The following is a 14,822-nucleotide window of genomic DNA, read 5'->3' as shown; positions in this document are numbered from 1 at the left end:
CAAGTGGAAATAGAGGGAACAAAAAAAAAAAGGAACAAGATGTCAGAAAAATAGAAAAAAAAAAGTAAGAAGATAGAGAGAGAGGGGGTAACCGTATCCGCATCCGACAAACTATTATCAGTAGTACTAGTAGTACCACCAAGGTAAATCAAAAAATAAAAGTATAAAATATAGGTAAAACTATCAATTAAAATATGCATCCAATCGTTCGTTCATAGAACAAAAAGAAAACAAAAAACAAAAAATTGAGATGGGAGGACAGGTGGAGTGAAGTGAGGTGAGATCAAACCAAAACCAACAAAAAACCCAAAACACCCCCTCCTCAACCCCTCCCTACCGCTTCCAAACCCCCTTCTTCCCCTCCCTCTCCCTCCCCTCCCTCCCCTCACCAAAAGCAGAACCAGCAAAAGTAGGCGAAAGCGGCACAGGCACAACTTCCTCTTCATTACCCCCTCCTGTCCCTCCCCCTCCTGTGCCGCGCAACTGCCTCCGCAAACTAGACCCCGACCTCATCCTTCTCAAAATCGAATTTCTCATCCCACTACCACCACCGCCTCCGCCACTTCCTCCTCCTCCTTGCGTAGCCGTAGCCGTAGCTGTGTTCGCATTCAATGTATTACCACCACCGGCACTAGCAGATCCAGATCCAGATCCAGATCCAGATCCAGACCCGACACCAGCACCAGACCCAACACCAACACCAGCACCAACACCAACACCCGACGCAGATGCATGGAAAGCATGCGAAGCGTTCGCATTCGTCGTGCTCGTAGGCGAATGGATATCATACGAACTCGAGCTCGCACCCATACCCATACCCATGCTGGAGCTCGGATAAGCGCTATACGACCCCCCACCCCCACCCATACCCATAGCTGCGCCCGACGAAGCAGAAGCCATAGCAGCCAACGCAGAAGGGAGCGGTAGTGACAGTTTAGGTCTTTGTTGTCTCCCTGATCCTGATCCTGACCCTGCGCCCAAACCCGATCCTGACCCTGATCCAGAGCTCGCTGTGATGGTGGTAGTAGTTGTAGTTGTCGTAGATGCCATTGCACTTGCGCTCGCGCTTACAGCTGAAGAAGCACCATCCCGCTGCGCAAGCACAACATCGCTCGTCTTCTTCCTCAACACGTTCCTTCCACTCGCACTTCCACTCGCACCACTATGGGCACCACTATGGGCACCAACACTCGAACCAAGCACACTAGCGGATCTACCCAGCGACCCCACACCTGTACCAAGTCCAACAGCACCAGCGCGCGGCGGCGATCCCGCACCAACACCCGCACTCATCCCAGCAGAGCTCGCGCGTCTAGGCGATCGCGGCGGCATCCCCATCCCTACACCCTGACTCCAATCCAAACCCAAACCCACATTCGCCTTCTCCCTCTCCCTCTCCTTCGCCTCCCTCTCCCTCTCCTGCGCCTCGCGCTCAACAGCCTCCTCAATCTCGCTTATCTGCTTCGGCGATAAAATCGGTTTATCCACTCCTATTCCCATTTCGTTTTGATTGTATGTCTGGGTTTGACGTTTGGGTATGGCGATTGGTGAGGGAATAGGGTTCGGGATAGGGATAGGGATACGCATAGCGGGCGTTCTGTCTTGTCCACTCGTTGCCGTTACCGACGCCAAAGTCGAAGACGTGGAATTGTTCGACCGCGGCGGCGACGCCGAAATCACACCCGAAATCACACCCACACCCACACCCGCACCCACACCCGCACCCGAACCGCCCTGATTCAAAGGCATCGACGCGGAATGATACAACCGCGGCTCACCCACACCCGCACCCGCGCCCGCCCTGCCTTGCCCTTGCGCACCTAAATTTCCAGCACCGCCACCAGAACCATGCACAGGCATAAACGCCTCCATCCCCGACACAGAGCGCGAATGCGTTCGACTATGATGCTGCTGCTGGTACTGCTGCTGCTGGCTCTTCCCCGCAAATCCCAGTCCGTGCCCAAATCCATGCCCGTGACCAGCACCGTGCCCACGCGTCTTGGACGCCGCCCGCGAAAGTCCCACAGGCGAATTAACAGCCGACCCTGCATTCGAATTCGGCGTCGAGCCCGCATTCGAGTTAGACCCCGACCCCGCCGTCGACCCAGACCCATGAACAGGGGAAGGAACAGGCGCAGGAGCGGGAGCGGGATAGCGCTGCATCTGCAGCTGACGGTATCGCCTATCTCTACTTAGCATGAGCGGGTCAAAGTCGAGTTCGGGTTCGTCTGCGTTGGAATATGCGGTGTTGGTGTTATTGTTGTTGTTAGCGGTGGTACCGGTGGTGGTGGAGGAGAATGTGAATGTGCTTCTGATTGGCGATGAGAGTTGCATTAAAGACGACGCCTGTACATCAAAAAAAAAAAAAAAAAAAAACGTGAAAATGAGAGATAGTCAGAAAACGAGTTCGTGAATGCAATAAAAACGCCAAAAAAAATATAAAAACAAAACAGCGAAAAAACGAAAAGTCCAAAAAAAAAAAAAAAAAGAAAGAAAGAAAGAACACTTACAGGTAACGGATACCCCAACGACTCGTTCGAGCTAGGCGAACTCAACGTCCGATTCAGACTCACCACACTCTCCTGCGGCTCCGGCTCATCAACATACTCCAACCCACCATACTCATCCTCGCCCTCCACCTCCTCAGCTGCACCTCCTTTACCCACCTCTCCAACCCCATCCCCATCCTCTGCCTCCTCTTCATCCCCATCCCCACCACCACCACCACCAACAGCAGCAACCATCAACCCAACACCCACATCCACACATCTGCTCCGCACAACCCTCTCCTCAACTCTCACCTGCGTCGGCACATTATTATAATTATAATTGCTATACCCACCACTTGCTCCCTGTCCCTGTCCTTGTCCCTGAGCGGACGAAGCCTGCTGCGCGGCAAGGTACTGCTGATACGCCGCCTGCTGCTGCGCCGACTGGTTGATATACGGCTGGAGCGGGTCGAACAGTCCCTGCTCCGCGCCCGCGCCCGCACCCCCGGACGAGTAGTACGCAAAGGAGGAGGAGGAATAAGGAGGCGGGTTCGCGCGCCCAATCGCACGCGGCTCGAGTCTTCTCCTCGCATCAGCATAGAACGCACGCTCGTCCTCTGGTGAAGTGGGCGGGACGAAGGACGTCGATGTCGATGTCGATGTTGTTGGTTCTTTCGCGTCTTTCGTGTCTTGGGATTTGGATTTGGATTTGGATTTGGATTGTGCTTGGGTGTGGTCGGATGATGTGGCTGCGAAGGGGTTGGAGAACATGCCATGCGCCATACTCGCACCCTTCTCCCTCTCCCTCTCCTTTTCCCTCTCCCTCTCACGCTCCTTCTCGCGCTCCTTCTCCCTCTCCCTCTCCCTCTCCCGCCTCTTCCCCTCCCTCCTCCGCCTCGCCACCGCATCCTGCCTCGGCAAATCCGTAACCCACGCAACCCACTCAATCTCGCTCTCCTCCTCGCTGTCGTCCATCATACTCTCCATGCCTAGCGGCGCGCCGTCTTTTGATGAATCCGAGTTCGAGTTCGAGCTGGAGTCCGCGTTTGAGTTGGAGTTGGATTTATCGCTGTCGTTGCCATCGCCTTCGACGTCGTCCGAGTTGGATTTGGAGTTGGATTTCGATTTCGCCTTCACATGAGCCTCAAGATCAAACGCAACCCGCGCAGCACCCGAGGCAGCACCATGCGAATCGACACTAGGCGGATGGTACGCGTCGTCCCTGTACCCAACGACCGACTCTGACTCTGTCTGCTCGCCCTGCGCGTCGACCCATATCTCCGGCTCGTCGCGGTCTCCATCCACATCGACATCATCATCATCATCTTCTTCTTCTTTTGCCTCATCCTCATCCTCACCCTCTTCTTCTTCTGCCTGGTCCTCTTCATCTTTGCGATTGTTGACGTTGGCGCTATCGTTGACGTTAGACCCAACACCAACCACCCCACCAACACCCACATCAACATCAACATCCACATCCCCCGAATACGTCGAGCGCGCAGACGACGACGACGCAGCAGCAGCAGCAGCCGCATTCATCTCGAGCGCTTTCAGCGTCGAGACATGCGACACCTGGCTCATCCTCCGTCCTTCATCCCTCTCCCTCTCCTTGCTGCCCATACCTGCGCCTACGCTTAACACCGACACCCCGTCTGCTTTCTCCTCCTGCTCGTCAACATCGTCATCGTCGTCATCGTCGTCGCCCCAGCGCACCTCATCGCCGCTAGCAAACACCATCCCCTCCTCAACTTCAACTTCAACCTGCACATCCCCATCACCATCTTTCAGTTCCACGTCCTCCAACCACCCCCCACCCGCACCCGCACCACCTCTCAAAACCGCAATCCTCCTCAGCGCCTCCTCCCGCTCACGAGCCCACCGCACCGCCTCGCGCTCCCACTTCTCCCTCTCCTCCTCTTCCTCCCTCTTCCGGAGCTCTTCGCGGAGGTTATGGCGTGCGATTAAGATGCCCCAGTCGATTTCCCTCGTCCATTCCGCCACAGCAGCAGCAGCATTGGCGGGGTTAGAGGAGGAGGCAGCAGGGAAAGACGAGGAAGAGGCGGAAGCGGAGGAAGCGGAAGCAAGCACATAATCTATCGCCCGCGCCTCATCCCTCCGCCCAACGCGCTGCGCGCGCGCGATGATCGCATGGCGCCATTCGGGGTACGGCAGCGCCGGCGCCGCACCTGGTCCGCCGGTGCTTGAACTCACGTTGCTTGCACCGGCACCTGCACCTGAACTTGAGAGTGTGTGTCGGCGCGAGGAGGTGAAAGCTGTTAAGAGCGGGGAGTCGAGGTAGGACTGTGATTGCGATTGAGACTGCGATTGAGACTGCGATTGGCCATGGGATTGGGATTGGGAGGAGGACGCAGTGTGATGCTCGTACGACTGTGCATCCTGCCTCAACCTATCGCCCGACGTTTGCGGTGTAGGCTGCGCCGAGCTGCCTTTGTCCTTGTCCTTCCCATGTTCTTTCCCTTTCCCTTTGCCTTTCGATTTGTGTTTGCTTTTACCCTTCTCCTTCTCCTTGCTCTTTTCTTTCTCCAGCGCCTTCTCCTTCCCATGCCCATGGAGACTGCTCTCCGCGTCAGAGGAAACATCCCCTCCAGACGCAAACGCAAACGCACCATGACCAACAGACGAGCTGGTCGTAGGACTCAACTGCGAATCCAAGCTCGCGCGCTCCCTCTCCCTTTCTCTTTCTCTTTCCCTCTCCCTATCCACCTCGACCTGCCGTTCTACCTCCGCTTCAAGCTCAGCTTCGCGTTGACGTTGGCGTTGACGCTCAGCTTCGCGTTGACGTTCGACTTCGCGCTGCCGCTGCCGCTCAGCCTCAGCCTCGCGCTCGCGCTCACGCTCGCGCTCAAACTCCATCTCGAGCGCCTCAGCTGCCGCCTGCGCCATTGAAGGCGGGACAAATGCAGATGTGAGCGGGTGGGAGAAGTACCGGTGGAACACGCGGAGGATGCTGTTGAATGCTGTTTAAAAACAAAAAAAGTGGGTGAGTGAGTAGGTAGGTGGTAAGTGGTGAGGTTGTTGGAATGTAATTTAAAAAAAGAAAAAAGCAATGATATGAAAAAGATGAAGTAAAATAAAATGAAAACGAAAATAAAACAAAAATGAGAATGAGAATGAGAATGAGAACAAGAAATCGAATATCCGAAACGTAAAAAAGCAAGAAAAAAAAGAAAAAAAAAGGAATAAAGAAACGACAAAACTTACCGACGTCGCTGCCCATATCAAGCACAATCCACTCGCCGCGCTCATCCTCTCTCCTCCTGCGTTCTCTCTCCTTCTCTCTTTCCCTCTCCTTCTCGCGTTCCCTTTCTTTCTCCCTCTCCCTCTCCCTCTCCCGTTCCCTCTCCCTATCACCCTCACGCGCCCTCCCACCCACACCCACACCAGCCTCCACCGCCTCTCTCTGCAACCGCTCCCGCTCCCTCTCCTCGCGCTCCGCCTCCTCCCTCAACCGCACCCTCTCCCTCTCCTCCCTCCTCCTCCGCTCCTGCGCCTGATGCCACCCCGCACTCGGAATCGTCTGGGGCCCGCCAAAGCGTCTATCTCTCTCCTTCTCTCTCTCCTTCTCCTTCTCTCTCTCCTTCTCCTTCTCTCTCTCTTTATCCTTGTCCTTTTCCTTTTCCTTCTCCTTGTCCTTCTCACGTTCCCTCTCCCGCTCGCGCTCCCTAACCCTCTCCCTCTCCCACCTCCTCACTCCATACCCATGTCCACGCCCACCCCCAATCTCAAAATCGCTAATCTCAGACTCATCCGGCGTATGTGCAAAGATCGGCGACGAGAGCGATCCAGAGCCTGAGCCTGAGTCTGAGCCTGGGTCTTCTGCGTTGTCTTCTGCGTTGTCGTCTGCGTTGTCGTTCTCGTTCTCGTTGTCGTTGTCTGCTGCGGTGTCGTTGTCTGTTGCGTTTTCGTCCTGGGCTTGGGCTTGGGCTTGGGCGGCGCCGACGTTGTCGTCCTGAGCGCCGGTGTCTGTATCATCCGCGTCGGCGCGCTCGTCGTCTCCTTCAGCCTCCGAAGCAGACACAGACTCTCTCGCACCCGTACGCGCCACAGCCGCCGACGCCGACGCCGAAGCCTGCCTACCCGCCTTGCCACCCGCCTTGCCACTACCCACGCTCACAGCCGTCCCGACCGTATTAATCGACAACAAACTCGGCTGATGCATCCCCATCCCTCCACCTCTATACTCCCTCGGCGTCGTCGGCGTCGTCGTCGTTGGATACCCGCTCTCCACAGAAGTGTGCAGCGGAGTCAACGGCACAGCGAGTGTAGCGAGCGTAGCGAGCGTGGTACTACTCGAGAGCGCAAGCGACGTTTTACTTCTCTCTTTCTCCTTTTCCTTCTCCCTCTCCTTCTCGCCGATCTTCCCACTCTTCTTCTTGCCCAACTTCCAGCTCAGCCCTCCTCCTCCACCACCGGCGCTCTCGCTCTCCTTCTCTTTCTCCCTCTCCCTCTCCTTTTCTTTCTCCCTCTCGCGCTTCTCACGCGCCTTCCGCTCCCTCTCCCTCTCCTTCCTGCTCATCCCATACACATCATCCGTCTCGCTCTCCTCCCTCTCTTTGTCTTTATCTTTATTTTTCCCCTTCCCCTTATCACGATCCCGCTCGCGATCCTTCTCGCGCCCACCAGACCCCCCACCGAACAAACTCCCAAATCCGAATCTCGGTCCAGCAACGAGTGCAGCTGCCGCGGCGTTCGCAGCTGCTATCGCACTCGCGCTCACACTCGCACTCGCACTTGTATTTGTATTTGTAGTGGTGGTGGTCGCAGTCGGGCCGCCTTGACCTTGGACGTGACCTTGGACTTGGACTTGGTGATGCTGTGGGTGGTGATAAGGCGTATACATACCAACCGTCATCGTCTGATTATTATTCCCCGTCCCAGCACCCGAAGTAGAGGCAGCAGCAGAAGCAGAAGCAGCAGCAGCAGCAGCAGCAAGACTCTGCGAGCTGCTCTTATCCTTCCCCAACCCCCCGCCCAGCGTGAGCGCAAGCGACGGTAACGAGCTCTTCCTCGGCGCACTCCCTCCCCCTCCCCCTCCCTTGCCCTCCTTCTCCTTCTCCTTGCCCTCCTTCACATCATTGTCTTTCCCCTCCCCTCTATAATTTCCACCACCACCACCCTCCCTAACCCACCGCGCATGCTCCCGATGCGCAGGATGCGACGGATGCCCCGGTCTCCCCACACTATACCAGTCCGCCGGGACCGGCACCGGGATCGGTACCTGTGCCTGTGTGGGAGGCGGGGGTGGAGGTGGGCCGGCGAGTGTTGGGCCTGTGTGTGTGTATTTGGGTTTTGGTTTTTGTGCGGGTTTGCTTTGGGGGTTGGCGTTGGCGTTGGCGTTGGCGTTGGATTGCGAGGATGAAGAGGGATGGGATGAGGAGGAAGGAGGAGCCGCACTCCGCACACTCCGGAACTTTGCACACACAATCTTCATACCCGCCGCCTCCGCCTCCTCGCGCGTCGTAGGGATATACGTCTTTTCGTCGAATTTCGCTTTTCCTTTAGATTTTCCTTTTTCTCTTTCTCTTTCTTTTTCGCGGTCCCTTTCTCTGTCTTTTTCTCTATCGCGGTCGCGGTAATCCCTGTCGCGCTCACGATAATCCCGCTCGCGCTCCTTGCCTTTCCCACTATACCCCTCCCCACCACCACCGCCGCCTCCACCACCGCCGCCGAGACCAACATGCGACACAGACCCCTGCGCACGACTATGCGATTTCGACCTCGGCGGCGAATGCGAGCGCGCTCTCCCATACCCATATCCATGTCCCTGTCCACTTCGGTGCCCATGCGCGTGGGAAGGGTGGTGCAGGTAATGCGAGCGTGAGCGCGAATGCGAGCGCGAGCGCGAGCGCGATTTCGAGCGGCGGCGGCGTTCTTTCTCTTTTTCCTTCTCCTTCTCCTTGGCTTTGCCTTTACCCCTCTCCCTCTCCCTCTCGCGTTCCCTTTCCCTTTCCCTCTCACGTTCCCTCTCCCTCTCTCTTTCTCTCTCCCTCTCTCTTTCTCTTTCTCTTTCCCTCTCTCTTTCTCTTTCCCTCTCCCTCTCCCTCTCCTTCTTACTCCCAAACAAACTAATCCGATCCCACTGATGCAAATACTCCGCGCTCCGCGCCTCCTCCTCCCTCTCCCTCCTCCTCCGCTCTCGCTCCGCAATCATGCGCAGATCCTCCTCTGCCCTTCTGCGCGCGGCGTCTTCGGCGCTTTGATGATGATGATGATGGTGCACTTGCAGATGACTCGACGCGTGGGAGGATGCGTGTGTTCGGGTGCGTGAATACGCATCGCGCAGGACGAGCGCCTGCGATACTCCCACACCCACGCCCACGCCCGCGCCCGCGCCAAGCGACGATGACGCAGAGGACTCGCCAAGCAGCGTCCGACTCCCACTCCCACCTGCATGAGCGTGCGGTTGTGGATTGCGCGGCGTAGCTGTGCTAGTGCTGCTGCGCGGCAACGATGTGCTCCTGCGCGTGCGCTGCTCTTTGTCTCTGTCTCTCTCTCTATCCCTTTCCCTGTCTCTATCTCTCTCTCTATCACGGTCTCTCTCTCTATCGCGGTCTCTATAATCTCTCTCCCTATCCCGCTCGCGCTCGCGATACTCCCGACGATCGCGCGACACATCCGCCCTGCGCAGACGATGCGGGTGCGGGAGCGTATTAACCAGATGGCTCGCATCGCGGATGGACGTGAGGTTCGCTAGCGGGAGACAGTGTGTCGGTTCCGGGTCCTAGATATACACCGTACACCGTACACCAATACCGTCGTTAGCATTCGCGTGCGTAGTAGAATGTGAATATAATATAATATTAAAGACAAACGCACCTCGCGGGATTTACACAGGTTAATCGTTCCGTCCCTAATCACAACCCACCGCTCGCGCCACTCAAGACGCTGCGTACCCTTCGGCTTCCCCTTCTCGCCCTTCCTCCTCTCCCTCTCCCTCTCCCTCTCCCCTCCTCCACCACCTCCTGCACCACCACCACCAGTGGCAGCAGCATCCCCAAACACCCCCTGCTCTCTAACCAACACCGCCATACCCCCCGCCATACCCCCTCCTTGCACATTCGGCATCCCACTAGGCCCAATCAACCCTCCTCCCCCTCCCCCTCCCCCACCACCACCACCACCCAGCCCACCGGTACCCCCAGCGCCTCCACCACCACCACTAGCAACGACCAACGCACCCGCCGACGAAGCAGGCACCTCCGCCTGCCACACGACGCGCAGCGCGCGCACCCACCCCTCCCAGAAGGGCGCTGCGTACGCCGCGAGGGTGTGCCGCGGGAGCGGGGTGAGGCAGGGGTCGCGCGAGAGGTATGCGGCGGGGATTGTGGTTGGCGGTGCTGGGACCGCACCTGCACCTGCACCACCACCACCTCCTCCTCCTCCTCCTGCGGCTGCATCTGGGTTCTCGCCGTCGCCTTCTGTCTCACCACCACCTGGTTTATCACCACCTCCCTCGCCCAGACCGCCTCCTCCTCCTCCTCCTCCTCCTCCTCCAGCGCCCGCAGACGCACCCGACGCACCAGAGACATACCCCGGATCAACCAACAACCGCGGCAACACAACACCCATCGCAAACGACACAGGCTTCCGCGCCGCATGCAGCTCAACCAACTCATCCGACCTGATCCCATACCACGAAAGCACGAAATCGTCTTCTAATATCTGGCCTGTTGAAAAGCGGATGAGGACGTAGGGGGAGGTGTCGATTTGCGGTGGGGAGGGGAGGGGGGGTTGGGTTGGTGCGTGCGCGTGCGCGTGGGTGGTGTGCTGCTGTGTGAGTGGGTGCGCATGGGAGGTGTGTCGGACGAGAGCTGTGGATGTCGACGCTGCGCTCGCGGCGGATGGGTTGTACGGTACAACATCAGCAGCACTCCCTCCTCCTCCTCCGCCGCCGCCGCCGATCTTGGCAAGCGCAAGCGGATTAAACCTTCCCTTCTTCTTCTTCTTCTTCCCATTCCCATTTCCATTCTGCTGCGCCCCTGCCCCCGCGAGCGGCGCGCGTACCGGCACCGGCACCGGCATCGGCGCAGGCCCAATTCTCCCACCGGGCGGCGGCGCGTCCGCGTCCGCGTCCGCCTCTTTCGCATTCGCATTCGCACTGGCGCTCGCGCTCGCGCCCTCCCCGCCGACGTCAACATCCAAATCCCAGTCCTCCTCTGCATCATCCCACTCGTCGTCTTCATCATACCCATCGTCCCTATCCCTATCCCGACCCTCTCTCTCCTCCTCTCCCGCTCCTCCCACTCCCGCTCCTCCTCCCTCTTCTCCTCCCGCTCCTGCTCCTACCCCCTCATCCTCGCCCTCTCCACCTCCAACCCCTCCACCCTCCTCGCCCGCACCCGACCCAACACCCGCACTCCTCTTCCTCCTAACCGTCCCACTCCCACTCCCACTCCCACCCGCATACGAATGGTCAAACGGCGCCGCGAACAAAATAGGCGACACAGGCCTCTCCCTCTCGTCAGGCGCGAACGTGATAGGACTAGGCGGGCGCGGGAGCGTAGGGTCGTCGTCGTACCCATATCCATACCCACCATACCCACCATATCCATATCCGCCACCGCCGTACGAGCTGTACCCGAACTCATCCCCCGCGCGTCCCTTGCCTTTCCCGCTCCCCTTCTCCATACCAGGACCAGGGCCAGGTAGCGCCTTCATCCCGCCACCCGCACTCGCACCTGAAAAAGGAACAGGATGCGGAACCAACGCGCGCGTATCGAACGCTAACCCGAAACACCGCGCGAGGATCAGCTGTTTGACATGGCGCACCTTCCACTCGGTGTCTGCGTGCGTGAGGAGCCATTGGTCGTATGAGACTGTGTATGTGTCGTTATCGTGATTTTTAAGAGTGATTGGATGTAAGACAGAGAGGTGGGTGAGATGCGACGCGAGAGATGAGGGCGTTTGGAGTTGTTATATATCGCGTTGTATGATATGTGTTATGCATGGCGCATTGTGTATTGTGCATTGTGTTGTGTGTTGTATATTCGCGTTCGAGTCCCGTTTACAATTAAATTTCGCGTTCGTTTTTGCGTGTACACATGCGGAGCGGAGTCCATCAAATTCGAAGCCCAAGTCAAATTCGAAACCCAAGTCGAAATCGAAGCCCAAAGTGGAAAGCAAAGTCCAAGTCGAGATCAAAAATCCATACCCAGAGACGCGCGTTATAAAGTAGCGCCAAGTCAACGAGTTGATGTTGAAAATAACCGACACATGAAACAAGAGGATGAGGATGGATCGAGGAAGACGGGAGAGTCGTCGAATTGTCGAGCGCCCAACAGACACGAATATCGATATCGACATGGACGATGAACGCAGATACGGATGAGGAGCAGGTGGTGGTGGTGGTAAATAGAATAGACAAGACAAGAAAATCATCAGTATCCAATATCATCATCATAAAAAAAACACCAAAAAAAACATCATCAAAAACGCCACAAAAAAACACCAAAAAGATCAAGAATAAAGGAAAATATCATCACGAAAAACGAAAAAAATCCACAGCACCATCAACAATCACAAAATCAAAAAATCAAAAAAACCAATCACGAAGCAAAGAAAACCACACGATGCAACACACTGCACTGCAACGCGAGGCGTACCCCAACCTACCCCAACCACGACCCCACACAATACATCCCCACACATCCACATCATCGTCATCGTCATCAAACCGACGAACCGACGAACCGAGCTCGCGGACGTAAACATCAACCCCACGACCTCCAACACCAGAAAATCACCAGCACCATCAAAAACACAAAATGATATAAAAAGAGGGAAAACGAAACAAGATGAGATGTAATGAGGTGAGATGAGGTGAGGTGGTACCGCGGGATACGGGAACACATTCCACCCACTATCCATCATCCACACGACCGATGACACGCGACCGAGGAATGCGTACCGCATGCACGCCATTTTGCTTTTTTTGGGATGTGGTATTGTGAATGCGGGATCGCGGCAGTGCGCGAGAGTGCAAAAATAGGAGGGAATTTAAAGAAGAAAGAAAGAAAAAAGGAGAGGAGAGAGGAGAGAGGCAGAAGGGCAGAAGAGTAGAATTCGAAGAACAAAAACATACGAAGAACAAAAGAATGTCAAGAAGATGAAGAATGAGAAAAAGGGAAGAATAAGAAGTAAAGAAGATAGAAAGTGTGAAAAGAGACCGCAGCGCCAACTCGAATTCGACGACGTCGATGCCGACGCGGAATGGGGCGCGTGGAATATGACGGACAAAGAACGACGAATGAGGAATGAGGAACGACCAACATTGAAAATTGAAGATTGAGAAACGGGGTCCGAGTTGAATGTTGAAGAACTACAAAAAAAACACACACAAAATAAAGAATCCAAAACCGCCAAACACCAAAACGAAACCAGAAATCATCAAAACCAAACCAAAAATCCAAACTCCAAATTTCGAACACGAAACCCGCACAAGAAAACGAAGCAAAACCCCCCCAAAAAAGTCAAAGAAATTCAAAGAAAGCACCCACCGAACCGACACGCAAGTCTGATCTGCCTTTTCTGCATCCGCCCTCCTCCCCCTCCTCCTACTCTTCCTGAAAGTCCTCCTGCACCTCCTGAATGACCGTGTCCGTGCTGCATCGTCCGCACGCACACACGTCTTCTTTATATCCTACGTCGCTGCCGCAGGTATGGTGGAGGTGTAGTTACAATCGTAGATATAGTTGTAGCTGTAGTTGTAGATACGGCCGCGCTTGAGATGCTATCGAATGTTGAATGTGTAATCCTGGATGTCGGTGCGTGTAATGTTGTGATGTGAGATGTGAGATGTGCGTTATGTATGTGAATAGGAATATGAATCAGGTTGATAGATGCGTTCTAGGCCACGGTCGACAGCAGGTGTGGTGTGTGGTGGTGGTGGCGGCGGTATGATGACGATGTACCGCCAATCGGTGTCGGTGGTGTTGATGATCAATGTGATGTCTCCGCCTTGCTATCCTCCTCGTCCTCGTAGATTGATGTGCGCGGAACGTTTGTGTTGCGTTGCACTGCGCTGCGCCGCGGTGTAATATATGTGCTGTGATGTATGTGATGTGCGGGTACACCGTCCCCGCTCCTCGTGCGCTGAATTCGGTGCTGTGGTAGTGGTATGGTATGGTGGTTTAGCAGTTGGTGTGGTTGGTATGATAGTGATAGTGATAGTGCGCAGCAGCGCGATACCGACTCCTGCGGAAACTCGACGTTCGACCTTGGACTCCTATCAAAGCAACAGCAGCGGCAGTGCACCGGGTCGGTGTGACGAGACGAAGTGAAGTCGCGATATCACAAAGGTTACAACGAGCGACGCCAGCACAGACACATACACAATGATACGCCAACGCCAACGACAACGACAACGACAATCCAACGAGAGAGTGAGAAAGACAACAATCAAAAAAGAAAGCAGAAAAGAGGGGGGGCAGACACGCTTACGCACCTCGACCCCTGACGATTACACCGGAACACCCAAACTCAATTTTCCCTGTTTCCCGTTCCTGTTTCCGTTCCAATCTTACCGTCGTATCCAATATCCCACTTCCAGTGTCCTATAACCCAATCGTGCACCTAGACATACCACCTTCAGCCTCCCAACCCAATCTCACCAAAAAATCCCACACTCACTCTCAAACCCAAACCCAAAGCGAAAAAAAACGGCCAGGAGATTCTAAGACTCCAGACGGCGCGTTCGTGTAGCTAATAGACAGACAAAGGTAGAAAGGAGTAACAGCGTGCAAGACCCTGAAATCCTAGCCACCGTTCACAGATTTAGACAGTGAGTGAGTGAGGAAGGCAAAAAGCAGAAAAGCCTCCAGCCTGTCACGACGGGACGCACGACGCACGCACGGCACGGCTCGCAGCCCCGAAAAAGCGAGAGGAGCCCAGGCACGGGCACGGGGTGACACACACACATCAAAATCACATCACAACAACATCAGCATCACAGCTCCCAATTAAATTTAAATTCATTACTTGTAAATTTAACTCTTCATATTCGCACGCGTGTCGGTGCTCGGGGCGCTACGCCGTGTCTGCGCGCTGAAGTGCGTATTGTCGTTTCTTGTGGTGTATGATATGATTGTACGCTACCTTCTCTGGGTATTTAGGGGTGTAAGGAGTCGCGTACCCGTGGCGTCGCACGTGGCGCCGAACATGCCGCGCTCGCACTCCTATTAAATTCTGTAATTGACTTTCCCAATTCAGCTAGGTGCTTGGCGCGTGCCGACCATGCCGCCGCAGCGAGCCTGCGAGGCAAAGGTACCGTCACCGGATAAATTGATTAAAAAAATTCATATCGTTACATCCGTA

The 14,822-nt window shown here is 55.6% G+C and overlaps 1 protein-coding gene across 1 annotated transcript; it reads right to left on the bottom strand.

Annotated features, from left to right (window-relative positions):
* Positions 1 to 333: 333 nt before the first annotated feature.
* Positions 334 to 11,313, bottom strand: JR316_0012778 (uncharacterized protein; the record flags this gene model as incomplete). Its single annotated transcript, XM_047898397.1, has 5 exons — positions 334 to 2,346; positions 2,511 to 5,467; positions 5,712 to 9,231; positions 9,327 to 11,188; positions 11,280 to 11,313. The coding sequence occupies 5 exons, from the start codon at positions 11,311 to 11,313 to the stop codon at positions 334 to 336; spliced, it is 10,386 nt and encodes a 3,461-aa protein (XP_047741945.1).
* Positions 11,314 to 14,822: the final 3,509 nt, after the last annotated feature.

The sequence above is a fragment of the Psilocybe cubensis genome, chromosome 13, assembly GCF_017499595.1.
Source record: "Psilocybe cubensis strain MGC-MH-2018 chromosome 13, whole genome shotgun sequence".
In the NCBI taxonomy this organism is placed as follows: Eukaryota; Fungi; Basidiomycota; class Agaricomycetes; order Agaricales; family Agrocybaceae; genus Psilocybe; species Psilocybe cubensis.
The sequence above is the reverse complement of the archived record's forward strand: the minus strand, read 5'-3'. Positions and strand labels throughout refer to the sequence as shown.